The sequence below is a fragment of the Plecotus auritus genome (genome assembly GCF_963455305.1).
Source record: "Plecotus auritus genome assembly, chromosome: 7".
Lineage (NCBI taxonomy): Eukaryota > Metazoa > Chordata > Mammalia > Chiroptera > Vespertilionidae > Plecotus > Plecotus auritus.
Genome location: NC_137774.1, coordinates 25093081 through 25120682, shown reverse-complemented (window position 1 = coordinate 25120682; position 27602 = coordinate 25093081). Strand labels below are relative to the sequence as shown.

Genomic DNA, 27602 nt, shown 5'->3' with positions numbered 1-27602 from the left:
ATTTTCATTGATTTCAGAGAGCAATGGAGAGAGAGAGATAGAAACATCAATGAAGACAGAATTAGTGATCAGCTGCCTCCAGAACACCCCCTACTGAGGATTGAGCCCACAACCCAGGCATGTGCCCTGACTGGGACCTCTTGATTGATCGATGATTGACTTTCAACTACTGAACCACACCATCTTAACAATTTTTTAGTGTACAGGTCTGTGACATTAAGTACATTCACAGTGTTGTGCAATGATCACCACCATCCATCTCCAGAACATTTTCATCTTGCAAAACTGAGTCTCTACCCATTCCTGTTCTCCAGCCCCTGGCAACCACCACTCTACTTTCCAGTCCTGTGAATTTGACCCCTCTTAAACAAATGGGATCATATGGTATTTCCCTTTTTGTCTTTGACTTTTTTCACATAGCACAGTGTCCTCAAAGTTCATATTGCAGCAAGTGGGGGCACTAAATAATATTCCAGTGAATAGTCCATATTTTGTTTATTCTGTCCTCCCTTGTTACCTTTGCTTCCACCTTTTGCTATTGTGAAGAAATGTTGCCATGAATATGGGGGTACAAATATCTCTTCGAGATCCTTGTATCTTTACATTTTTAAAGCATATGAATGTGCTGCTTATTTGAAAAAACAATAAATTAAAAATCCAAAGAATAAAATACAAATCAATAGGAATGAAAGTTGTATTTTTTTATCCAACATCCTTTCAGAGCCCCTAGGCAGCCCTTGAGCTTCCAAAGGATCATTTTACTTGCGGGTGAGGATGGAGTCTGGAAGGACAAAAAGGGTGTGTGTCTCCCCCACACCACACCCCTATAGAGTTACAGCTGGGAATTATAAGGGGCCTACAAAGAGGGTCCAGTGCAGCATTGTCCTTGCCTGCCTGCTGCCCACCCCCTGCCAGACCATTGGCCTGGACACATTCCTGTGCGCTGCCTGCTGCACTGCCAGTGACTTAAGGCCAGGGCAACCTGGGAATGCCTGGCCTTGCCCTGGAGCCCTGCGGCTGCTGGTGTTCTGAGTTAGAAACTCATTTGCTTCCTGTGCTTCAAACAGCCCCAGAGTTGGAGGGAAAGGGGTTTGGAACAGAAACCAAGGCTTCCCACAATTGCTTCTGACAGTTTTACCTCCCACATAAGTCAAGGCTGATAGATATTCCACCTTTACCCAGTGGTCTTGCTATAACATCAATCACAATGCATCAGGTCACCTTCTTAAAACCTTTCAATGCATCTCACTGTAGAATTTATCCAAGTGTCTGTGAGCCTTTCCTAATCTGGCTGCTGGCTTCCTCTTCTACCTGGCCCGCTCCACGCTCCACCTCACCCCATTGAACATTTCAGTTCTCCAGCTAAAGAAGCGCCTTCTGCTCCTCTACTGCCCGGGGCACTGTCCCACCCCAGCACCTTTGCACTTGCTGGGCACTAGGCCTGTCCTGCTTCCCATGGCTGGTGCCTTCTCAGATATCATCTTCTTGGAGACCCTTCCCTATGGCACACCCAGTACAGCCCTCCAGGCACTCCAGTCACCACCCGCCCGCCTCACCTCACTCTGTCATGTCTTCACCTAACTTATAATCCACGGTTACCTTGTCGGTGTGTATTTATTACCCGGTTTCTGTAAGGGCCCTGCTCTGCAGAGGCGGTTGGGAGTGACTGGAGGGGGGAGTAGGCGGGTGGGGGGAGCGCTGAGGAGGGGACCCGCGCCAGGATGACCCCGCGCGGACCAACGCCAGACGCAAGGCCAACGGATTACATCTTTAGTGGTCCTTTCTCAGAGTCAGGCAATCTAAAAATTTCTAAAAATTCAGTAGTTAGTGCTACCGACCTAGAACTCCATAGTCTTTTTTGGGAGGGCGGGGCTGCAGAAATGAATAGAGATGCAAGGAATCCCGGAGTGGGCGGGGCCGAGGAGAGGTCAGGCTGGCCCCGCCCCTCGCTCTAGCCTTGCTGCTCAACTGTCAGCAACTGCAGAATGGAATCCCACCGACAGTCACAAAACCATGCCGGTTCGGGGCTGAGCCCTGGACTCCGGGCCGGGCCTGGCAGGGCGGAGGCAGCGATGGAGAAACGGCTTCCTGGGGACGGGGAGGCCCCCCCGGAGTCCAGCCTTAGCACCGCGGCCGCCCCACCTCCTGTGAGCGGGGCCTTTGTTCACAGGGGACCTCGGCAGTCAGCAAGCCCAACTGCTTTCTGACAGAGAACCTCCTCAGCCAGCACAGGTTGCCTCCTCCTGCTTCTCACATGTTAGGGTTTCAGAGAGAAACTCCTTCGTGAAATGAACCCCTCCGCAGTTGTCTGGGGAAATAGAAGGGGAGGGGCGGTTTTGTTTTCCGGTGACATTTCACTTAAAGGTCAGGGGACCACCCACAGCGTCCTCAGGGGTCTCCCAGCCTGGCCTTCCCAAGGCTGCAGGGCCGCCCACTCCTAGGCCATCATGGAGGGTTACGCTATCAGCCAGGGATGCCCACGGAGCCCCAAAGGCCTGAAACCGGAGCAGCTTTTCCCGAAATCTCCAGGAAGGTGGGCGCAGGTGTACCACTCCCAGCTCCACCGGATGAAGCACTGAATCAGGAACAACAGGCTGGCATGTGCAGGGCACTCTGGCTCACAGAATGCATACCCATGGGTCACTACACCCATCCGCTGGTTCCCATTTTTTAATTATTTTTTTATTTATTTTTAATAGTTTTATTGATTTCAGAGAGGAAGGGAGAAAGAGATAAACATCAATGATGAGATGGAATCACTGATCTGCTGGCTGCCTTTTTAAAAAAATACTTTATTGATTTTTTTACATAGAGGAAGGGAGAGGGATAGAGAGTTAGAAACATCGATCAGCTGCTTCCTGCACACGCCCTACTGGGGTACTGGGGATGTACCCACAACCAAGGTACATGCCCTTGACAGGAATCGAACCTGGGGCCTTTCAGTCCACAGACCGACGCTCTATCCACTGAGCTAAACCAGTCAGAGCTATTTGTTTTTTAGATAAGGAAACTTTAAACTCAGGAGGGTGAAGGGACTTACTTAAGGTTCATGACAATACCTGGGGAAGATCGAGGTCAAACCCAAATTTAATGATGTTAAAGCCCATGTTAATTTAAAAAATGTTCACAGGAAGAATCTTGCTTGCATTTACTATTATGTGGTTTTAAAATATGTGTGCTTGCCCTAACCGGTTTGGCTCCGTGGATAGAGCAACAGCCTGTGGTCTCAAGGGTCCCAGTTTCGATTCAGGTCAAGGGCATATGCCTTTGTTGTGGGCACATCCCCAGAATGGGGTGTGGAGGAGGCAACTGATTAATGTTTCCCTCTCATTGATGTTTCTAACTCTCTATCCCTCTCCCTTCCCCTCTGTGAAAAATCAATAAGATATATTTCAAAAAATATGTGTGCTTGAGAAAATCTTTCATGAGTTATAACCTAAAGAATGCTTTAGCATCACCATCACTCTCAAACTGTCTATTCTGAGCCCCCTTCAGTTCTCAGAAAAATGTTTAAACATTCTTTAATGCATTGTAGAAACCTTATGCCATCTAAAATGCTGTCACGTGTTACTTTCTCATAGCCCCAGAAGTACAGTTAATTACTAGGTCTGTGCCTCAATTCAACCATCATTCTTTTTTCATGGACCATTTTTTATTGTTATTATTATTAGCCATGATTATTCTTTAAAATCTTTATTGTTGAAAGTATTACATATATTCTCCTTTCCCCCCATGGACCCCTTCTAGCAGCCCTCACCCCCACCCCAGGCCTTCACCACCCTATTGTCTCTGTCCATGGGTTTATGCATATATGCATGCAAGTTCTTTGGTTGGTCTCTTCCCACTCACCCAACCTCTCATGGACCATTTTAATGCCTCTGAATGAGTGAGTAAGGCTTAGATTTCCCAAGGTTTCACTTTATAATTACGTCTTCATAAACCTCTCTGATTGACTTGATGATCTGGCTTTTTACTGACCTTGCTACCTATTCTTACCCATAGTCCTTCCTCACTGACTTAACCTCTACTGAGTCTGAGAACTCTCCTCAGATTTGACTCAGGTAGACCACCTTCACTTGTGTACCCTGCTCAACACCTTCTTCAATCCTGTCATGAAAAGATGATCGGCAGACATTAATTTGCAGACTCTGATCTACCTCGTTCTCTAATCTAGCCTTAACCATTTCACACAGCCACTCAGATATTATAGGTACTGGAAAGATTAGGAAACAATTACTTGGTACCACTTGTGAGTAATACGTTTCTTCCCCTCTCAAGTGACCATTAAGACCATTTCATAAGCTTTAGGTTTTGAGATTTTCACAGCATAAAGCCCATCACTGACAGAGTAATGAAGGAAATGTTCCACAAGTTAATATATAGTTGAGAAAAGAGGGCATTCGTATTAGATTTATTTAATTCAGGGCCTTAATAGTTAGTGATTATGTGTTCCTTTATATTTTGGCAAGTATACACGATTGATGTCTTTTATAAATTCAGAAAATGAATAATGTCTTAAAATCAAGGAAAGGCCCCAAGGCATGAGAGAGACTGTTTTCTGTTTTTTTCAGTAACATGAAGGAAAGTGGTTGCCAGCAAGAAGTGAGGCCAGGTTATCCAAGGTCACAACTGTCTACTCCCCAGGAGCCAGAGAGCTTCTGAAGCTTCCTTGTTGTCCAGAACTGCTTCACTGATTCACTCTACAGGCTAGCCTTCCCTGCAGCAGTCAGCGTGTAAAAATTTGTCTTCAGTACTCCTTGTTAGCAGGCAGCTTCAGTTGGAAAAAGAAATTTCATTTTCATATTTGCTCATTTCATTCATTCATTCAACAGACCATCAACTTCCTATCATATGCCAAGAACTGAGTTTGCTTCTGGGGATAAAATAAGATATGGTTCCTTCTAGCACTTGAAGAGCTTATAAACTAGTGATAGACGAGATGCACCAATAACTCAAAGAAAAATGCTTTGACTTTATTTGTATTATTGGAATTTTATAAATATATTCATACATACTATGTGCTCACATAACCATGCTGGTATGTTCTGCAACTTTTAAGTGAAATGATGTAAAACAAAACCAATTTTACCATATAGGTTAATTAATAAGACTAGAATTAAGTTCCTGTGGACATTATAACATAACAAAATGATGTTGAATTTGAGAACCTGTGATACTACATCATTAAAAATTGAATTACACCTTTAAGAAAGGGCTAGTGATATGAGAAATCCACATTAATGTGTAAGTTACTTGGAGAGTTAACACTGAAGATTTGCATTCTGAAAGCAGCTTTGAACCTTAGATGCAGATGAACTTTGTTTCAGTTGCTTATAAAATTTATGCAGAGGTATCTTCTAACGTGCCATGCCGGCACGGCCAAAGGTGAACCTGAGTGGGGGTGGTGAAAGGCTTAGAAAAGGCAGACAAGAGAATGAAAGCTGGGTCTCGATGGGACACTGCTCCCTGAGAGACAGCACCAACGTGTCTTTATTTTATAGCTGATGCCACGAGGCAAAGTAAGGGCATGATCAAGATGTTTACAACATTCTCATGGGTTTCAAACCTACTCAACTGCATGCACCTGAACTCTATCAAGCCTACATCACTCAGACATATGGGGCTATGTGTTTGGACCATAGGTTCAAGCTTACAACTACAGCTGTTGGCTATAATTATGCTGGGAGGGCTCTGCACTCCAGTCTGGGACTTGCACGTGGTCACGAGAGGACTGTGCCTTCTCATTAATCGGAGACTTGAACCTGTTCAAAACACTGTAGCCACGCCCCACACTAACGGGTTAGTCACTTGGGGAGGAGAGTGCTGTAAATTAAGATCCTACCTTGGTGGTAGGTCCATTTTTTCTGTTCCTTCAGGTTGTAGTCTCAAACAGGAGCTACAGGATGGGATGACTACAACAATTTACTTCCTTTGGGTACCCATTACCCTATAATGGGCATATGCAGGGCTTTCTAAGTCGTTTCCATCATCACTTTCACCACCAGAGTTCAGTGAAACTTTTCAATTAGTCAGGGACCCTGGAAATGATGCAGAAAAGTACTGTGGCTTAGAAAATACTTACTTACAGTTGACTATGAACTTATTGCTTAGAATGTTGTATGCTATTTAATATTGATAATTACTCTATGAAATTGATATTGATAAATTTCAGGTGTATTAAAAACAAGTCTCTGTGTCAGATTTGTAATATTCTTAGGTCTGTCTCTTTTGTCTTTTGGTTCATCTTGGCATCAGACATAGGGCAGTTCAACATGAGGCCCTTGCCCTAAAAAGCTCCCAATGCTAAGAACTGGCAATTTACTACTTTATTGTCAATGATTGGTCAGATAGAATCATCAAGGTAAACTTCGTGGATTTTCTTACCAGCCGTGGGCAAACTACCGCCCGCGGGCCAGATCCGGCCCATTCGGCTGTTCTATCCGGCCCGCAGAGCCAAAATAGTGGAGGGTTCTCTGGCTCTCCCCTCCGATCCTTTACTTTGAATTTATATTAGTTCACACAAACACTCCATCCATGCTTTTGTTCCGGCCCTCAGGTCCAGTTTAAGAACCCATTGTGGCCCTCGAGTCAAAAAGTTTGTCCACCCCTGTGACTAACTAGACTCCTTTCAACATTGAAATCCTTAACTTTAGAGACAAGAATAGACCGGGGGTGTGGCGAGGAGATGAGAGAGTCCTATAAGTGGAAGTATCTGAGTATTGGCCCGCCACCTAGAATTAATAGTAATTTCATAGACTTGGGTGATGGTGTCCATAATTTTCTCCAGTATTTGTATGGTCCATATAAAAATAGTAGTTTATATCTAGTAATTCATCTGCAAGTCTTACTTGATTTGGAAGCTACAGGACACTTCAAATGACAGCTGGGATTGCTGAAATTTAGTTTCTATTTCTAAAGCAAAACACTTTGAAGTGTATATTGAGACTCTAGGTAGGACCTTTACTTCAAAATCCTTACAGCTTAGGATCTTTCTGACCTTGAAGAAAGGGAAAATGAAGATATTGTGGTTGCACCACTTCAGAAGCAAAGCCCGAAGTTCTGTGCTTTAGAGGTGGTGGTGGCATCCTGAGTGCAGGAGTCTTGGAGTTGGATGGCTGAGGAGCCTTTGGATAAGCTGGAGGAAGGTCTGTTTCCGGGGTGTGTTGGGGTGGTGGGGACCTCTATTTTTTCTTTTGCTTTAAAACATCTTTTCAGATATATCAAGCCCTCCCCTTGTTAAACTACTAACTCTCTGAGCAGAATTTTTCTGCCTTACAATACAGATTTTGTTTTTGTTTTTGTTTTTTTAATTTTAGGCAATACCTAACAGAACCTTTAGCTTTAAAATTTTAGATTTTAGAGATGACTTCTTGCTAGGATGCTTAGGAGGAGGGAAATTTTGGTTAAGATTTTGCTTCAGATACTGATCTCATTCGTGTAGCCTTCAGTTAAAATTATCTTCCAAAGATTTAAATAAACTCTCAGGTAAATATTCAGTCCTATGCCTCTTATAGAAGGGCTTGAGGAGAAAGTGAAATGTAAAGAGGATATTCCGATTAGTACTGAGTTTTTCCCTAAAATCTATAGCACTTTGGCTTAGGGTTTTAAGTCAGAGGCAGTGCTGTGTGTGGATGGAGTGGATTAACTGCTGCCCTGGCCTGCTTGGGTTGCACCATTTGTCCCTCCCCCTCCCCCGCAATACCCTTTGGATCTTTTGGCTTCAAAGGGACAGGAAGGTGACACCTTTGGGGGCTCCCCTGCCTTCCTCTCCAAGCTGGAAAGGGAGACACGGAGGGAGGCCCTGATAAGATAGATGCCACAGTACAGAGGTGCCTGGGCTCTCTACAGGACCCCCCCCCCCACACACACACATACACCCCATCCTATCCCAACACCACTAAGCTCCCCATAGCGGCCCCTTCATGGGCTCAGTCCCTTCTAGGCTCCTTGGAGACATAGCTCCCGTGACTGTGACCATGCTTCACCCCTTGCTGGTTCTGGTCACACAGTCAGAGGGAAGAAAAGGCTGAAGGCGATCCAGAGTGGGGCCTCAGCAATTCCGATGGACCTTCTCCCAGCACCCATTTCCACAGGCCTGCAACTCCTGCCTGGACCCAGCACCTCCCCACTCAGCTCTCCCTTCTTCCTTGCCTGCACTCCCATCAGAGGGGCCAGCAGGGGCTGACCACTCATGCAGCCCCCAGCTCCAGCTCTGTGCCCCACATGGTAGGTGCCCAGGGGCTGGACCCACAGATAGGGATGCTTTGCTCCAGGCACCTAGGCAACAGCAGTGGTATATGGGGCTGAGCTTTCCCAACGCTGTGGTAGCCAGAGGAAGCCTTCCACCCCCACCCCCACCCCCAGCCACCATCAGGTAAATGTGTAAATGTTTTGGAAGTAAAAACTTTCTAGGGGTGGTTTAAGAAATTCCAAAAGCACATAGGAAATATGATAGGTTGCCGGGAGCCACAAAAGAAGAATTTGGTCTTACTTCCTGGTCAGCCCTACTTCCTGATTGAGCAAGGACAAAGAGCAAGGACAAAGAAAGCCCGCGCGCCCAAGGGCCAGAAGAACCCCCCACATCAGAATAACCGATCAGCTAGGACAGATACCCAGTCCCCAACCAATCATCCCATGGCAACTCCTTATCCTACCCCTCCCCTCCTGAGTGCTTATATACCGCAACACTCGAATAAAAAAACGAGGCTTGATCAGAACCTTGTCTTGCCTCCGTTCTTCGCGTTCCTTGTTTGTTTCATTCTCTTAGGTGGTTCCTGCGTGCCCTCGCGGGCCGGGGCAATAGGTGGATTTGAATCCTGCTGTACTGTCAAGGGAAGATATTCTGACTTTCTCAAGATAGTTTATGGTGGATGCAAAAGACAATAGGCAGCCTCAGTTATGGTAAAGATTGACTTTTGGCAGGAAAGATTCTAGCCTGGGACATGACTACCTGCCATGAACTGCTTTTAGTTAAAAAGTTTTAATTTCAGACCATCCTTTGTGGTTACTTCAGGTCAGCGTGGCTCAGTTGTTTAAACTTTGTCCCAGGCACCAGGAGGTTAAGAGAGCAAATGGCCTGTTTGGAATTCGATCCCAGTAGGAGGGCAGGTGGTAGGCAGCTTCTCTCTCTCTCTCTCTCTCTCTGTCTCTCTCTGTCTCTTTCTCTCTCTTTCTCTTTCCCGTCCTCTCTCTGAAATCAATAAAATAATAAAGAATCAAGCATCTTTATAAAAAAAACAACAAAAACCCCTGCCAACTGTTGGATAGCTATCATGGAGTTGCTGGAGAGATGGAATAAAGAAGAACGTGTGAGAACAGTAACTGCCCAAGACTTCCCTCCTCAGGACTTTATTTCAGGAAATGTACTGGTGGGTCCACTTCTCCATTCACTTGTCCTGACTCAGCCTCTGTGGCCCCACTGAAGGTCATGTGTGTGCTCCTCGGTTCCCTCCAGCTCAGCCCAGCACCAAACCTACGTACTTCCTTCTGGTTCCAACACAGATCCTTCGACGCATGATTCCAAGTGAATGTACCGGTTCTTCCACTCCTGTAAAAAGAGTCATTACTAAATCACATTAAATCAGTGAGACTTAAATGCCAGAGTGAGTAAACGAAATTCTGAGTGAACAAGATTTAATAATTGACCTAAATGACCACCGATCATTACTGGTGGCTTAGCAATATGAGATGCAGAATGGTGCCAACCGCACACAGGAAATAGCACAGCGTCCCCCAGTGGAGCAGTGGGACTGGGAAGCAGCCCAGCATGTTTTCTGGCAGGAGAGAGCAGGGGAAATATAGAATTCATATTTATCTGTTTTCTAGGAGGGCTTTTGCTGGAGAAAGCAGCCTTTGGGTAAGGGATACGTTTAGACCTCTCAATGCCACATACAAGCATAACATGGCACAGAAGCTACATGACAAGGATTGTCTGATGAGGATGAGATTTTCAATACAAATGGTCAATGGGAACAATTTGGAATGCTTATCTAAAATGGTTAGGTAGGGTTCTAGGCAGAGTGAAAGGGCCTGCAGTTCCCTTGTGGTTAATTAGTTTGCTGATGCTGTTCTCTCCATGCCTGCTCAAGTTGCCCCCCAAAGTTCCTTACTGAGAATGAAAACAAGTGTTTTTCTCTGTGTTGACCAGTGAGCCAGCAAATATATAGTGTGTTTAAGGCACAGCCTGGGGGTGGGGATCAGTGAGGTGAGGGGAATCCAGGAGGTGAGGAGAAACAAATGGGATAGTCCTGGAGACTCATTTCCTGTCCCCTTTCAGTAGCACAGCAGATAGCTAGCTCAGCAGGCACCAGCGTTTAATGGAAAAATAGAGTCCCCTTTTCTGATGAGATCATTTCATCAAGCAGCTTCCATGCTGGTGGTATAGATGATCCCAGCCTCACCATCCCTATAAGTGTGATGCATTCCATGCAGGCTCCCTCTCTACAGGAGCTCTCGCCATGGGACCCATGGTCCAACTAAGTCTTGCCTAATCCCCTTCTATGGAAACGTGGGGATTGAGTAAACTCTGTTATTGTTCTTTTACATTTTTTTTTTAATTGGAGAGAAGGGCAAGGCGAGGGAGAGAGAGAAACATAGATATCAGAGCAAAACGTGGATCGCATGTCCCCTACCAGGAATCAAGCCTGCAACCCAGGCATGTGCCCTGACCAGGAATGAAACCAACAACGTTTTGGTTCATGGGAAGATACACAACTCACAGAGCTACACCAGACAGGGCTCTGTTGTTATTCTGATTAAAATTTCCCCCCCGCAAAAAAACAACAAAACACTATATTGACACATTAATCGTCCTCTTTACATGCTGGGTTGAAGGAATTTTGTGCCCACAAAAATCTATAGGTTGTTAGTGTGGCTAATATTATACAGAGGAAGACTTGGAGCCTGGAGTCAATTCCACAACCATTACAAGGGCACAATTCGTTAATATACGAGCTCAGAAGGTCTGAAGTCTGTCTCACTGAACCCCTGTATCATGGTGTATTAGGCCTCAGTTCCTCCCCATATGAACCTGTCTACATGTATGCATGGATTTGCTTGTATATGCATAGAATCTGGAAAGATGCACAAAGACTATTGATGTTGTGTATTTTGGGTGAAGGAATTGGATGGCTGTTAAGACAGAAGTGGAAGAGTGATTTGCGTACTTTGTATGTTTTTACTAGAAGCCCAATGCACGAAACTCGTGCGAGGGGCTTGGCCTTTGCAGCCACTGTGGCTTGCCTAGGCCTCTGTAGCTGCAGCAGCTTGCCTGGGCCCTCGCAACCCAGGCTTCATCCTATAGTTTTTTGGCTGTCCAGTCTAATTAGCATATTATGCTTTTTTTAAAATTTTTTTTATTAAGGTATTATATGTGTACATGTCTTACCATTGCCCGCCCCTACCCCACTCCCATACATGCCCTCACCTCCCAATGTTTTGCATCCGTTGGTTACTCTTATATGCATGCATATAAGTCCTGCAGTTGATCTCTTATTTCCCCCACCTCTCCCTAACCTTCCTGTTGTAATTTTACCGTCTGTTTGATGCTTTACTGCCTCTGTATCTATCTTTTTGTTCATCAGTTTATACTGTTTTTCATTATCCCCAAATGAGTGAGATCATGTGGTATTTTTCTTTCATTGACTGGCTTATTTCACTTACATTATGTTCTCTAATTCCATCCAGGTGCCTACAAATGGTAATAATTCCTTCCTTTTATGGCAGCATAGTATTCCATTGTGTAGATGTACCATAGTTTTCTGATCCAGTCATCTGCTGACGGGCACCTAGGCTTTTTCCAAATCTTAGCTATTGCAAATTGTGCTGCTATGAATATAGGGGTGCATATATCCTTTCTGATTGGTGTTTCTAGTTTCTTAGGATATATTCCTAGGAGTGGGATTACTGGGTCAAATGGGAGTTCCATTTTCAGTTTTTTGAGGAAACTCCATACTGTTCTCCACAGTGGCTGCACCAGCCTGCATTCCCACCAGCACTGCAGGAGGGTTCCTTTTTATCCGCATCCTCGCCAGCATTTGTCGTTTGTTGTTTTGTTGATAATAGCCATTCTGACAGGTGTGAGATGGTATCTCATTATTGTTTTGATTTGCATCTCTCAGATGATTAGTGACTTTGAGCATGTTTTCATATGTCTCTGGACCTTCTGTATGTCCTCTTTTGAAAAGTGTCTCTTTAGACTCTTTGCCCATTTTTGATTGGATCGTTTATCTTCCTTTTGTTAAAGGTGGAAAGGGGCTGATGAGCCTGAACAGTCTCTGGACGTGGAAGTATCACCGCAGGGTGCTTTGGAGGAGCTGCAGTCTGCTTCAGGACTGTAGCACCAGCCTCCAAAGTAGGTTCTGGAATGATGGGAAATTCCAGTTCCAACGGTGGAAAGGTTGGCTGCTGAGCCTGAACGGGCTCTGGGAGTGGAAATGTCACCCCACAGTGCTTTGCAGGAGCTGCAGTCGGCTGCAGGGTTATAGCACCAGCCTCCAAAGTAGGTTCTGGAATGATGGGAAGTTCCAGTTCCAACGGTGGAAAGATTGGCTGCTGAGCCTGAACGGGCTCTGGAAGTGGAAATGTCACCCCAGGGTTTAGTGGAGGAGCAGCAGTCTGCTTCAGGGTTGTAGCCCCAGTCTCCAAAGGAGATTCTGGAGTGATGGTGAGCTCCAGGTCCAAAGGTGGAAAGGTTGGCTGATGAGCCTGAATAGTCTCTGGCGGTGGAAGTGTCACCATAGGGTGCTTTGCAGGAACTGCATTTGGCTGCAGGCCTGTAGCACCACCTCCAAAGTATGTTCTCAAATGATGGGGAGTTCTAGTTCCAACGGTGGAACAGCTGATGCATCATGGTTGAGTGAAGACAGTTCAATATTTGGATTTTGCTGAACCCAGACCGGTGCTTGGAGGGCCCCAGGGGGATGGAGGTCAGCAGGATAGAGTCCATGGCCAACTCCCGAATTGGAGCTGCCTAGACCTGCAGCCACAACAGCTGCCACCAGAACACGAGCCATGGGGCCATGTGCAGCCCGGACATGACAGGCAGAGGTCCGGGGCACAGTGAGCCACCAAGGCGAATGGGGCAAGGAGAGTGACCCAGGATACTGGGGCACAATAAGCAATCCAAAAGAATGGATACAAACGAGCGACCCAGGACACTGGAGCACAATGAGCGATCCAAAATACTGGGGCACATACAAGTGGGATGCAAGTACCATGCGCTGAGCAGGAGCCTAACATTTGGCAGCCATGTCACAATTGGAAGCCCTGTCATGCATGTGCCCCTTAGCCAACAAGCACCCCCCACCCCCACCTCAGGTTCTAACCTTTATTATTCTTGGGCTGAAGTGACTATAGAAGAGTGAGCCTTTTCCCCAAAATCATCATGGACCAAGTGGTTCCTTTCAGCTTCACAAAAGATAACTATCTCCCTCTGGGTCTTCCCTCACCACTCACAGTGAGGCTGGATTTGGCCTGCACACTTGGGTGGCCCCAGAGCCCAGGCATGGTGGGATGTGGGTAGGGGGTGTAAAAGAAGGTGGGGAGTTGGGGGGTATTGAAGAGCATTCCAAGAAAGCCACAGGGCCTGGCATCTCAGGAAATTCAGAAGAGCTAGTCCAGTCTGGCAATCTGAGCTCCTCTTCAAAGCCGAAATCTGAGAGAGTCGTCTTTTTCCCAAGGCCATACTGCTTCCAGGAAGAGTGGCTGACCTACAAAATACACCAATTAGAATGGTGTGGAATGGGACACACTTTAGAGTTCAAAAATGTTGCCATTTCCTTGAAATTCTCAATATCCATGTTGGATTTATTTTTTAAATTCTCACCCAAAGATACGTTTATTGATTTTAAAGAGAGACAAGAGGGTAGGGAGCGGGGGAGAAAGAGAGAAACATCAATATGAGACATATATAGGTTGCCTACAGTACACTGCTGATATCACATGGCATCCTCACATGGAGAGTAGACAGAGAGGAAGCAAGCTCTTCATGATCCTTACAAGGGCAGTATTCCCATTCATGAGGGCTTTGCCCTCATGATCTCATGTAACCCTAATTACTTGCCAAATGAAATAATACTATTGCATTGGTGGTTGGGTTTCAACATATGAATTTGGGTGTTTTGAGAATTAGAGTGCTCTGGCTCCACATAAGTATTGGACCGTAACATTTCAATTTTGAACTTCTATACCCATACTCTAAGAGAATAAATTTACGTTGTTTAAGCTAAGTTTGTGGTATTTTGTTACAGTAGACCTATGAAACTAATACAGACTCCAACTACCAGGAATGGTTTTGAACTTCATTGATTAGTGCAGAGGTCCTCAAACTTTTTAAACAGGGGGCCAGTTCACTGTCCCTCAGACTGTTGGAGGGCCGGACTAGAGTTAAAAAAAAATAACACAAAAAATCTATGAACAAATTCCTATGCACACTGCACATATCTTACTTTGAAGTAAAAAAACAAAACGGGAACAAATACAATATTTAAAATGAAGAACAAGTAAAGTTAAATTAACAAAGTTGCCAGTATTTCAACGGGCCTGCTTTTGGCTAATGAGATGGTCAATGTCCGGTTCCATATTTGTCACTGCTAGTCGTAACAAGTGATGCAAGTGTGCATCAGTTAGTCTAGATCTGGTTGGAGATTTCAGATGTTTCATTGTGGAAAAAGTCTGTTCACAGACATAAGTGCTGCCAAAGATGGTTGCCATTTTGAGTGCATGGTTCCTGAGATTAGGATATGTCTCAGAGGGGAGAGATGCATAGAAATTAGGAAGGCTGCTTGACTTGAATGCGTCTTTCAGAGAGTCACAATTCTGCAGTTCAGCCAGTTCCATTTGGTAAATTGTATCCACATTTTCAATGTCAATAGAAAATGGGTTACGGAAAAGTTGTATGTCCTGTTCATGGAGTTGAAGCTCTTTAAATCTTGATTTGAACTCTTTTTGCAACTTTTCCAGTGAATCCACACATGTTTTGTTTGAGAATGCAACCAATGGTTTTTCTGCTAACAGATTTTGAGTTGTGGGGAGATGGCAGAAACTTTCCTCCTTCACTTGTTTGATGAGGAGGCCTAATTTTACTTCAAAGGCTTTCACATGTGATTGCATATCACAGATGAGCTTCCCCTTTCCTTGAAGTTGCACATTGAAACTGTTGAGTAGCTCTGTTACATCTGTCAGAAAGGCAAGGTGCCATTTCCATTCTGCATCATTGAGCTCTGGTACTTCTTTGTTTTTTGAAAGCAGAAAAGCTGTAATCTGTGGAAGTAAGTCATAGAAATGTTTCAAAACTCTCCATCAACTCAGCCAATGGACTTCTGTGTGGTACAGAACATCTTCATAGGCAACATTTAGCTCAGACAGAAATTCCTGAAATTGTCTGTGGTTTAGTGCATTAGCTCTAATGAAGTTAACACAAGATACCACAATTTTCATAACAGAGTCCCACTTCAGTGATTTACTACACAGCGCTTGTTGGTGGATGAGGCAGTGTATGGCTATTGGATGAGAATGGTTATGTTTGTCCATCTCTTGGTTAATGTGAGCCATTACTCCTTTCTTAGACCCCACCATGCTAGGAGCACCATCAGTTGTCACACTGGCTAGTTTAGCCCAGTCCAGGTCCAAACCATTCACAGTTTGGCAAACCTTTTCATGGATATCCTCTCCTGTAGTTGTTCCTTTGATGCTTTGCAGTGCAGCAAGCTCTTCTGTGACTTCAAAATAGTCATTCGTCCCACGAATAAAAATTAGAAGTTGTGCAGAATCACGAACATCATTACTTTCGTCGAGTGCCAAGGAAAAATAGGAAAGTTTCTTTGCGGAGTTTTGCAAATGCTGATGCAAATTGTCTCCCATTTCTTCAATCCTTCGTGTAATTGTAGGTCCTGAAAGACTCACTGTACTAAATAAATCGGCCTTCTCTGGACACATCTCTTTGGCAAGAGAAAGAAGGCATTCTTTAACAAATTCCCCCTCCACAATGGTCTGCCAGTGCACGCTATTAGCTTGGCAACTTGAAAACTTGCTCGCAGTGATGAAATATTTAGCTGCTTCTGCTTCACAAAAGTATTTTGCTGAGTTGTCAATGTATTTTTCAGTTTTAATATTTTATCTTTTCTCACTTCTCCGACCAAACAATCATATTTATCTTTATGTTGAGTCTGATAGTGTCGACGCAAATTGCATTCTTTGAACACAGACACTATATTCTGGCATATCAAACACACAGCTCTTTCCTTGTACTGCATGACAAAGTAATCCTAAGTCCACTGTTCTTTGAATATCCTACACTCCGAGTCAATTTTTCTCTTTCTTGATATCACTGTTTCCTAGGGATTCCAAATTGCTATTAGTAAAATACCAAGATATATATATACAGCGCTACCAAAACAATATACCAGCAATAACTTTGCACACACAGAGACATATAGACTGCACTGCCCATCAATGCAGTCTGATCAGTGCCCATCAATGCAGTCTGATCAGTGTCCATCGATGCAGCCTTGCCAGTCCACATCATTTCAGCCTCACCAGTGCCCATATTGGTGGAACTCCGTTTTTACCTCAGGCTCACACTGGTGCGGTGCGGGAACCGGCATGATTATAGAGCCCGTTCCTCCACCACCTTTCCAGTTCACACTACCCGGTGGGAACCGCACTGCAATCTGTGAACTCGCACAGGAATCTGATCGCATCGGTGAGAAGACCCACGCAATCAGATTCCACTGCAGGAAAAAAGAAGGCACGTATGCCTTTTTTCTTTGGAATCTATTGCGAGTTCAGCCATATAAGCATATGGCTGAACTCGCACTGCTCAGAGATCTAAACAGTGTGAACCGGGGCTTACACAGCACACAACATACAACATCATACACAACTGAATAGCAATCAAAATATAAATGCACTGACTGTCAATTAAATTGGGTTTCCTACTCCTAGGCTGTCTGCAGAGCCGGATTAAGTTCCCATGGGGCCCTAGGCAGATTACCAGTTTGGGGCCCCCATGCGATAACACTGAGCACTGACCATTTGCATTAACACTGAACGCTGACCATTTATGATAACACTGACCGCTGACCATTTGCATTAATACTGAGCGCTGACCATTTGCATTAACACTGAGCACTTACAATTATCATTACCACTGAGCACAGACTATTTGCATTACCTCTGAGCACTGACAATTTGCATTAGCACTGAGTGTTGACTATTTGCATTATCACTGTGATGCAATCCCCCTAGAAACCACCACCAACAAACTAACCAACTTAAAAAACAAAAGCCTCTCCTAACTTAAAAAAAAGGCTCTCCTAACTTCAAAAAAGGCTCCCCCTATCTGCAAAAAAAAAACACCTCCTAACTTCAGAAAAAAAAGCCCCCCCTTAACCGCAAAAAAAAGGCCCTACTAACTGCAAAATAAAAAAAAATAGACCTTCTAACTTAAAAAAAAAAAAAAATCCTAACTTGTTCTTACCTCGGTCCTCAGGCAGCAGCAGGCTCTGCACAGGCAAGCTCATGACTCCCCTGATCACACTGGTGAGTGAGAGGAGGAGTCGAGAGACAGAGAGAAGGAGGGGAGTCGGAGAGTATGGCGCACATTCCACACATGTGAACTGTGGGCCCAGGACGCGTCGGCTGCTAAGCAGGACTGGCAGTGGGGACAAAAACACCCGGCGGGCTGGATAAATGTCCTCGGCGGGCTGCATGTGGCCACGGGCCGTAGTTTGAGGACCCCTGGGCTAGAGAATACTTAGTTTTTATGCTTTCCATATCTATGTGGGTTTTTCTTTTTTAAGCCCCTTCTTCTTCTTCTTCTCCTCTTCCTCCTCCCGCTCCCCCTCCCCCTCCCTGTACCCCTCCTCCCCTTCCCACCCCCTCTCTTCCCCTCTTCCACTCTTCTCCCTCCCCCTCCCCCATCCCCTTCCCTCTCCTCCTCCTCCTCCTCCTTCTCCTCTGTCTCCTCCTTCTGTTGTAGTGTAACCCCTATCTTACAAAGGACGCCTCAAAAAAAGGTCGAATTATGGAGTCATTTATTAAAAGCCGGGGGCATACGAGGGAGCAAAAGCGCTCCAGACCCCGCAGCCCCGAACAGTTTGCCACATCTGGCTTATATTGACAGAATATCACAAAGGTATTGATTACATCGTTGGGTCTGGAATGAGGAACCTGTTTCACGGAAAAACATTTTTACAGAAGCAGAATTTGAGCAACGTAGTTATCTAAAGTATCTATGAATCACTGAATCAACAGAAATACATTATCTGGGACCACCTGGACGATTTAGAATAATTGTGCTGTCCAGATTCCGGGACCACTGAGTCAACCGAAATTCAGTTATCTGTAGCTACTGAGACAATTTAGGATCACTATCGGTCCTGGGTCACAGAGGAATGTGCTTCGATGACCAGTGAGATCACAATCAATGGGATATTCAAACCGCCATCAAGGGAGTATTCAATCATACATAAGTTCAGAAAATCAAAATAACTTTTAAATGAGTACAGAACCCAAAACAGCAAGGTTAAAATATAAAACAGCAATTTTTACCCAAGTATGGTTGCTACCATACTTCATTCCCCACTGGTTTTATGTGCATGAGTCAAATCATGGACTCATCCTCATTAGTTAGGGGATTGTACTGCCCCCTAACTTCCAGTAGTTTGACTGCATTAATTTTTTTAAACTACCTGTTTGGCACAATTAGTTTTTTATTTACTTACCCCACCTCCTTTCAGGGCATTCTCTGTTCTGTTTCTGCTCTCCTGTCCCCTAGCACATCTAGCCCTACTTGGCCCTGGACTTTCTTATTGGCTAGCAAAAATGTTCTTACAGTTACCAAGGCCCCTAGTACCACGGTCCCCATTAGTACTGTCCTCACTGAAGTCCAGTTCCCCTCCTGCAGGCGTCGAGTCTTCTCCTGGCCTGTGTGGAGCCCAGGCTAGGGATCTCACGGGTGAGACTGCTGGTTGCCAGGATCCAGGCTGTTTCCTGCTGCAGGAGCTGGGAGTGGTGTAGCCAGGTCTGGACGCCGTCTACTGTAACAGCCTTGGGCATGCTCAGGATAACAGTGTAGCGTCCCTTTCAGGTTGGGGTGAGTCCTTGGGCAGTGAACTTCTTTACCCACACCGAGTCCCCGGGCTGGAAGGGATGTACAGGGTCCGCGGTGGGCACTGGCAGTGCGTTTCGAACAAGCTTATGGGTGGCGCTCTGGGTATACTGCAGAGCCTGTAAGGACTTGAGCAAGGAATGGTTATGAATTCCAGCTTTCAGTTTCTCCCTGACCCTGGGAAGGTTGGGGGGAGGTCTACCATACATGATCTCAAAAAAAGGGGGGGGGGAACCCCTCCCGGTAGGGGGTACACCTGGCCCATAACAGGGCGAAGGGCAGGAGGTTGGTCCAGTTTTCACCGGTTTCTAGGACAAATTTAATTAAACTCCTTTTTAGAATCCTGCTCATGCCTGTCCTGAACTTTGTGGCTGGTATGCACAATGGAGTTTCTAATTTATGCCTATGGCTTGAGCTATACTTTGAGATACCTTGGCTACAAAGGCGGGGCCATTATCTGATACTGGTAGCCGAAATCTAGGTCTTAGTAGGGTATGCTTCAACCCAACCCGAGAAGGTGTCTATAAGAACTAGCAGGTACTTGTACCCTGAAGCTGGTGGCTTAATCTCTGTGAAATCCACCTCCCAATGCTCTCCTAGGGAATTTCCCCCAGGCCCGAATTCCCAGGGGGACCCTCTTACCTTGCTTAGCATTTGCCTGTGCACAGACAGTATTTCTAGTAACTATGCTTTTAATTATCTTATCTAAGCTTGGTATATAGTGCCTGCCTCGCAGAAGTCCAGAAGTCTTGGTGTCGCCTAGGTGGGTAGCCTGGTGTAACTGGGCAACTAACGTCTGACCTAGAGCCTCTGGGACCAACAGTCTGTCATCTGGTAAGGTCCACCAACCATCTGGTCCTTTGATGGCTTGCTTCTGTTCTGCCAGTTCCTCCTCTTGTTTGGTGTAGGAGGGGGTCTGTCATAGGTCGAGGTCCGGCAGGGTTACTAAGACTTGTAAAAGCCCCACTGGTTTTTGGGTGGCTTCCTTGGCAGTTTGGTCTGCGGCTCTATTTCCTCTGGCTTCAATTGCCTCCCCTTTCTGATGTCCTGTGCAGTGCACTATTGCAACTGCCCTTGGGAGCCAGATGGCCTCTAATAAGGCTAAAATCTCTTCCCTATTTTTAATGTCCTTTCCGGCTGAAGTTGGTAACCCTCTTTCCCGGTGGATGGCACTGTGTCCCCATCGAAGGGCCTGGATTAAGGCCAAAAGTTTAGCTTTTTGTACTGATGTCCCCTATTCAGGGACTGCACCCAAATGGTGCGGTCCAGGGTGACTACCGCTGCCCCTGCATATCGGATCCCATCCTGAACATAACTGCTCCCATCCATGAACAGTACCTTGTCTGGTGATGATAGCGGGACATCTGTCAGGTCTGGGCGAGCTGTTTGTACTGCGTCTGTTACCTCTATGCAGTCATGAATGGGTTCCTCCGGATCATCATCTGGGAGCAGGCTGGCAGGGCTGATGGCCAGTATCTTATGGAACCGGATGCGGGGCTGGTCCAGGAGAAGAGCTTGGCACTGGGTGAACCTGGTGTTTGACATCCATCTCTCCGGAGCACCTCGAAGGAGGGCCTCCACAGCATGGGGTGTCGTCAGGGCTAGTTCCTGGCCCAGAGTCAGCTCATCTGCCTCCTTTACCAGCAATGCTGTGGCGGCCACTGCCCGGAGGCACACTGGCCACCCTGCTGCCACGGGGTCTAGTCTCTTAGATAGGCCACAGGTCTCTTCCAGGGACCTAGAGTCTGGGTGAGAACCCCTTTGGCAATGCCCCTTACCTCACTCACATAGAGGTGGAAGGGCTTCATGACGTCTGGCAAGGCTAGGGCAGGTGCTGAGACGAGAGCCTTCTTTAGTTCCTCAAAGGCCTTTGTTCCACTTCGGTCCAGTTCAGCGGCTGCATTCCCCCAGTACTTGAGTATAGAGGTTTAGCAATCTCCGCGAACCCCGGTATCCACAGGCGGCAGTATCCAACTGCCCCTAGGAATTCCCGAACCTGCTTCTTGGTTGTAGGCGTGGGGATTCGTAAGATTGCCTTTATTCGACTGAGGGAGAGGGTCCGTCTGCCTTTGCTAATGTTGTACCCTAGGTATGTGACATCAGAGGAGCATAACTGTGCCTTCTTGGCTGACACCCGGTAGCCTAATGCTTGTAGGGTGCCTAACAGGCCCTCAGTGGCTTGTCAGCAATTTTCCTCAGTATCTGCTGCCAGTAGATCATCATCTACATACTGGAGTAGGGTGCATTCTGGATGCTCCTGCCTATAGGCAAGTAGGTCTGAGCTCAAGTCTATCAAAAAGGGTGGGAGAGTTTTTGAAACCTTGAGGCAGTCTAGTCCAGGTCAATTGTCCTGAGAATCCACCCTCTGGGTCATTCCACTCGAATGCAAAGATAGGCTGGCTAACTGGGGCCAGGGGTATGGTGAAGAAGCCATCCTTTAGATCTAAGACCATGTAGAATTGTCTCTCTGGAGGCAGAAGACTTAGCAGAGTGTAAGGGTTCGGGACCGTGGGATGTATAGTCTCAACCCTCTTGTTCACCTCCCTTAGGTCTTGTACTGGCCTGTAGTCTTTAGTCCCAGGCTTTAAAACTGGAAGCAAGGGGATCTGGCAGGGAATTAGAATTCCCGCTTTCCGCAGCCGGCAAATGTGTTTAGCAATTCCCTTCTTTGTTTCTAAACTCAGGGGATATTGCCTTACCTGGGCTGGAGTGGCGGTGGCTTGCAATTGGACTACTACAGGAGCTTGATGACTTGCCAACCCCGGGGGGGGGGGGGGGTTGTTTTCTGCCCAGACCATGGGATAGAGACGTTGTAACTCCTCCAGGTAGGTAGTGGGCTTATGCTTTTCCCCTGGTGTCGCTTTTTCCGTTTCCTGCAAGATATATTCCTCTGACAGAGGACAGGTTAAAAGAATACAGGCGGGGGAGGATGTAACCGGGCCTGGGTTCCTTGGATCCACGGTGAGGTGTGCTCTGTCCCCCTCAAAGGATATGGTGGCTTGTAGCTTCTGTAGGAGGTCACGTCCAAGCAGGGGGTATGGACATTCTGGCATGACCAGAAATGAATGCATTACCGTGTTCCTTCCGAGGTCCACAGTCCTTTTTGATGTCCAAGGAAAACAGGCAGTTTGTCCAGTGGTTCCCTGGACTCATGTCTTCTTAGAGGTTACGGGTCCCATCGGCTCTGTCAAGTCTGAATAGACTGCCCCAGTGTCCACCAGGAAACTAACAGGTTTGCCCCCCACTTGTAAGGTTACCCTGGGCTCCTGGGGGCTTAATGGAAAGGAGCCCTGGCCCCGACAGTCCTCTTCCTCTAAGTTAAAGATCCTTGGAGTCTGAGTCTCCCCTTTTGCTTCCCTGGCTAACCTGCCAGGACATTCTCTCTTTCAGTGCCCCTGCTTCCTGCAATAGGCATAATTCCTTCCTGTTTGCTACTGGCCTTTTCTTTTTTTCTCTATTCTCTTTTCCTTCTCCTTACATACACAAACCTTCACAGATGTCACAATTTCAAATTAGCCTTCAAACCTTCTTTCTATGTCCTTCAAAAATGCATAACCATGCCTCAAACCTTCCATGAAGTATTTCTAAACATGTTTAGCAAAGAAAAGGCAGGGGGGAGGAGGGAGCAGGCCCAGCAGCATGTTCTCAGGCCTCTAGCTGCTTGAATTTCTCCTAGAGATAAAGATCTCAGTTTCTGATAAGCCTGAAAAGGGGAATGGGGGAATTTCTAGCTGCCGCCTTAAGCCCCCTAACAGAACACGGTGAAAAGTGTCCAAGGAGTCGCCAGGGTTCTTGGGTCTCATTGGGGCACAGGGAGTCACAAGGGAATTTCCCTCCTTGCCGCTGCCTCCAGCTACTCAAAACAACCCCTGGAGGGGATGGGTGCCCGGTGGTCAGAGGCAGGGAGCACGGCGCGGATCCCAGGTGGTGAATGGAGGTGCTCCCACTGAGGCGTTTTCATCTGGCAGACCTCTCTCTGTTCCCATTGGGAAAAGCGCTTGCCTCCTGCCAACAAAGATGGCGTGAGGGAACCGTGACCCTTACACTGCAATCAGACTCCCTGACCTCTCTGAAAAGCCTCTCTGCTTGAGTGTGTTTCCATTAAAAGGTACTGATTTTAAAAACTAATAACTTAAGAGCTGCCACACACACAAGGACCAAGTGGCCCACAAAATATTTTCCTTTTCTTTTAAAGGTATTACAACGTATTGTAATCATTAACCATATTAAACTCAAATGGCCAATTGAGACAAACAGTTCTGAGACCGTTCCTCCACCACTGATTAAGACTGGGTGGCGGCAGGTTCAGAAATAAGATTCATTTAGTTTTTGAGCTTTCTGGGCAGATTTGGTGACTTTGCCAGTTCTGGCTTCCTTCTTATAAATAGTTAACTTTAGAATTTGGTCCCTGCTTTAAACCTCTTCGGACCACAATTGTTACAACTTCATACCTTCAAATTAATAAACATAGACAGAAATGTTATTAGTTAGGTGGGCCGATTCCCCCTCTGACAGAGAGCAAGCACCCCTGGGAAAAAGGAATCCCAGTGGCCACTCGGGGCGGATTGCTACCTGTCAGAGCACTCAGCCTTAAATGAATTAAATGTTTCTTTTTTTTTTTTTTCTCACAGACTTCCACACTTACATGAACAAATAATTATACCCGGGCAGACAAACAAAATATCAAACAAACATCTGTACTTACACCCTTTCAGTGAACAAGTACTTTACAGTCTTGGGATCTGAACAGATAACAGGAACACTGCCCAAGTCCCCTGATGGGGGCCTAACAAGAACAGACGTGGGGGCCTCCCTTTCCCACATCCCAGGACAGGATTCTCGACCCATGTTTCAGCAAAACAGAAATGGCACTCATGTTGGACAAAGGAAACAAGACTAATAGACGCAACAAACAGATAAAAGCCCCATCCTACAACCTAGGCAGTTTCTCAGGAGCTCTTTCTGCCTCCCATATGAGGGTGGGACCAGGAGGGGCGGAGCAGGGAGACTGAGGGCTCAGGAAGCGAACACCCTGAGGGAGAGGAGGGTGTGCAAACACCCCCCCCCCCCCCCCCCCGCAGCTTTTTCTGGCTCCGCTGCCACCGCCTCAGGCCAGTGAGCGGACCTGAGTGTGTGAAGGAAAAAAAGGTTAAAACCACTCGGGAGCCCGCCAGGGACTGTGAGGGGAAAGTCATCCTGCACTCCGGCGTTGAACTGGGAAAAAGAATGCTTAGTCAGGAGGGGCAGGTTACACATAGAGGGTCATTTCAGGAGAGGTAAAATCCTGCAAGGAACCTTGATAAAAAGATCAGTAATCCAGTCACACAGTCAAAGGTTAAACAGGAAGGGAAGAATCACTCAATGTCCTCCAAGAAGATTTCAACAACCTGACAAAACCTTCACAAATCAAAACTCAACAAATTATACACATAGGGCCCAAGTACGTCAAACACGAGACAAAAAGACAAAAAACAACAATCCAGAAACCAGGAGTGACCACTGACGTCTCAGGGCACTGCTAGGATGAGGAAGTCCCAGCTGCGTCCAGCCCTTCCCACCATCCCCAGATGACCGGTCCACCAGTAAACCAGGACTCACCTCCAGGAGGGTTTCCAGGACTCCGAGACAACATTTTTTAGGGATGTGCCAATGTTCCCTGTCCGCTCCCTGGATTCGAAGGGAAGTTCTCTGGGGCCCTGGGACATCTCAGGTTCACACCCCCTAGAGAACCTTCAGTCTCCACGACCAGCCCAGGGGAGATTGGCCTCCCATGGCGTCCAGACCAGTGCCCCCTAGTGGCGGATCTCGCTGGGGCCTCCAAATGTTGTAGTGTAACCCCCATTTTACAAAGGACGCCTCAAAAAAAGGTCGAATTATGGAGTCATTTATTAAAAGTCGGCGGCATACGAGGGAGCAAAAGCGCTCCAGACCTCGCAGCCCCAAACAGTTTGCCACATCTGGCTTATATTGACAGAGGTATTGATTACATCGTTGGGTCTGGAATGAGGAACCTGTTTCACGAAAAAGCATTTTTACAGAAGCAGAATTTGAGCAACTTAGTTATCTAAAGTATCTATGAATCACTGAATCAACAGAAACACATTATCTGGGACCACCTGGACGATTTAGAATAATTGTGCTGTCCAGATTCCGGGACCACTGAGTCAACCGAAATTCAGTTATCTGTAGCTACTGAGACAATTTAGGATCACTATCTGTCCTGGGTCACAGAGGAATGTGCTTCGATGACCAGTGAGTTCACAATCAATGGGATATTCAAACCGCCATCAAGGGAGTATTCAATCATACATAAGTTCAGAAAATCAAAATAACTTTTAAATGAGTACAGAACCCAAAACAGCAAGGTTAAAATATTAAACAGCAATTTTTACCCAAGTATGGTTGCTACCTTACTTCACTTCTCCTTCTTCTCCTCCTCTTCTTCCTCCTCCCCTTTTGGTGGGGCGGTGGGGAGGGAGAAAAGGGAAATTACAAGTTACCCAGACTTTTTAGAGGCAAAAAGACAAATGGGCTCAGTAAAGATCTAAGTTGATCTTTGTCAGGGAAAATACTAGCCTAGGACATGACTACGTACTATAACCTATTTGTAGTTAAATATTTAATTTTCAGAGCATCTTTTGTGGTTACTTTAGGTCTCTGAGTCTGCAAGACTGCCATGCAGGCCTGCCCTGAGCTTGTCAGGTTGGCATGTGGCCACTTTCACCCACACTGCACATGCTTAAAAATGCAGTAAGCAACACTGAAAATCCTGCCTATACCCCAAGCCAAGCCACATACATAGGTCTCCCAGAGACATTGCAGGGCCATTTTAAACAGTCACCAAGTACTGGAAGCCCAGCATGCAAGGAATCATTTTCAAGGTCCCAGGTCTGTGGTGCTTTTGCTCGGGAATATGGACCCAGGTACCCAGTTAGTCTGAATAAGGCCAGAACTGTATGTGTGAGAGACATGGAGAATGGCACGAATCACTAACTCTTGTTATGTATTTTCCTCCAAGTGGCTTTTTCTCAAGATTTCGTAACAAGAAATCCTCATCAGACCAGGACATTGAGGTAAATTTGAGGAGGACAAAGTACTGTGGCAGGAAAAAGCAGTGGAAACGCAGAGTTCATATTTCCCCGTCTGTTTTCTAGGATGGTGGTTTCTGGAGAAGGCGGCCCCTTTGGCTGAAGGATATGTATGTGGCAAGAAACACAAGAAGGGGGAGCCTACTGCCGAGGAGGAACTTTTCCTAAAAATGTAAATGGTTGGCATGTGGCCCCTTTCATCCACACTGCACATGCTTAAAAATGCAGTAAGCAACACCGAAAATCCTGCCTATACCCCAAGCTAAGATACATACATAGGTCTCCCAGAGACATTGCAGGCCATTTTAAACAGTCACCAAGAACTGGAAGCCCAGCTTGCAAGGAATCATTTTCAAGGTCCCAGGTCTGTGTTGCTTTTGCTCGGGAATATGGACCCAGGTACCCAATTAGTCTGAATAAGGCCAGAACTATATGTGTGAGAGACATGGAGAATGGCACGAATCACTAACTGTTGTTATGTATTTTCCTCCAAGTGGCTTTTTCTCAAGATTTCGTAACAAGAAATCTTCATCAGACCAGGACATTGAGGTAAATTTGAGGAGGACAAACCACTGTGGCGGGAAAAAGCAGGGGAAACGCAGAGTTCATATTTCCCCGTCTGTTTTCTAGGATGGTGGTTTCTGGAGAAGGCGGCCCCTTTGGCTGAAGGATATGTATGTGGCAAGAAACACAAGAAGGGGGAGCCTACTGCCGAGGAGGAACTTTTCCTAAAAATGTAAATGATTGGGAACACTTAGAATTCCTATCTAAAATGAGGAAATAATGAATAGTTTAATTGTTCCTTTCAAGACTCAAAGCCTTGACCTTCTTCTTCTTCTTACCCCAGGGAGCAGAGTAAATCCTCCCCTTCCTCAACGAGGATTGATCACTCGGACTCTGCTGCTGAGACAGGAGGGGAAAGTACATCGTGAAATCTCCTTATTAATAAAGTACTAGTGGCTTGGTGTACGAAATTTGTGCATGGGGGCAGAGGGGAGGGGTGTCCTTCAGCCCGTCCTGCACCCTCACCAATCTGGGACACCTCAGGGAATCTTGGACATCCCCCTCAGAATCTGGGACCACTGGCTCTTAACTGCCCGCCTGCCTGCTAGCCTGATTGCCCCCTAACCACTCCCCTGCCGGCCTGATTGATGTCTAAAAGCTGCCCTGCCAGCCCCATCACTCCCACCTGCCCTCCCTTGCTGACCGGATCGCCCCCAGCTGCCCTCCCCAGCTGGCCAATCCCACAGCTTGCCCAACCCTGCCTTGACCTGCCTCCTCCACCAGGACCCACCTCTTGCATGTGAGGTGGCAGAGACGCTGGGACCAGCCTCCTCCATGCCTTGCAGAGCTGCAGGACCCCCAGGCCTCACTGCACAGAGCGGCCGCAGGGCCCCGCCTCC

General features: G+C 46.4%; 1 protein-coding gene across 2 annotated transcripts in view; it reads left to right on the top strand.

Moving 5' to 3' along the window:
- LOC308253870 (uncharacterized protein) overlaps positions 1-27602 on the top strand; it is a 45361-nt gene extending 17759 nt beyond the window's left edge. Inside the window, exons 2-6 of one of the 2 annotated variants that reach the window (XR_013961170.1) lie at positions 26266-26371; positions 26694-26748; positions 26830-26935; positions 27047-27149; positions 27487-27602. Coding sequence is in view for 1 of the 2 variants with exons in the window: in XM_080679634.1 (XP_080535760.1) it covers positions 26266-26371; positions 26694-26748; positions 26830-26931 (263 nt within the window). In the remaining variant the exon portion in view is untranslated. Of the gene's footprint in view, positions 1-26265; positions 26372-26693; positions 26749-26829; positions 26936-27046; positions 27184-27486 lie in introns of those variants that run through there. The other variant, XM_080679634.1, reaches the window with a different exon arrangement.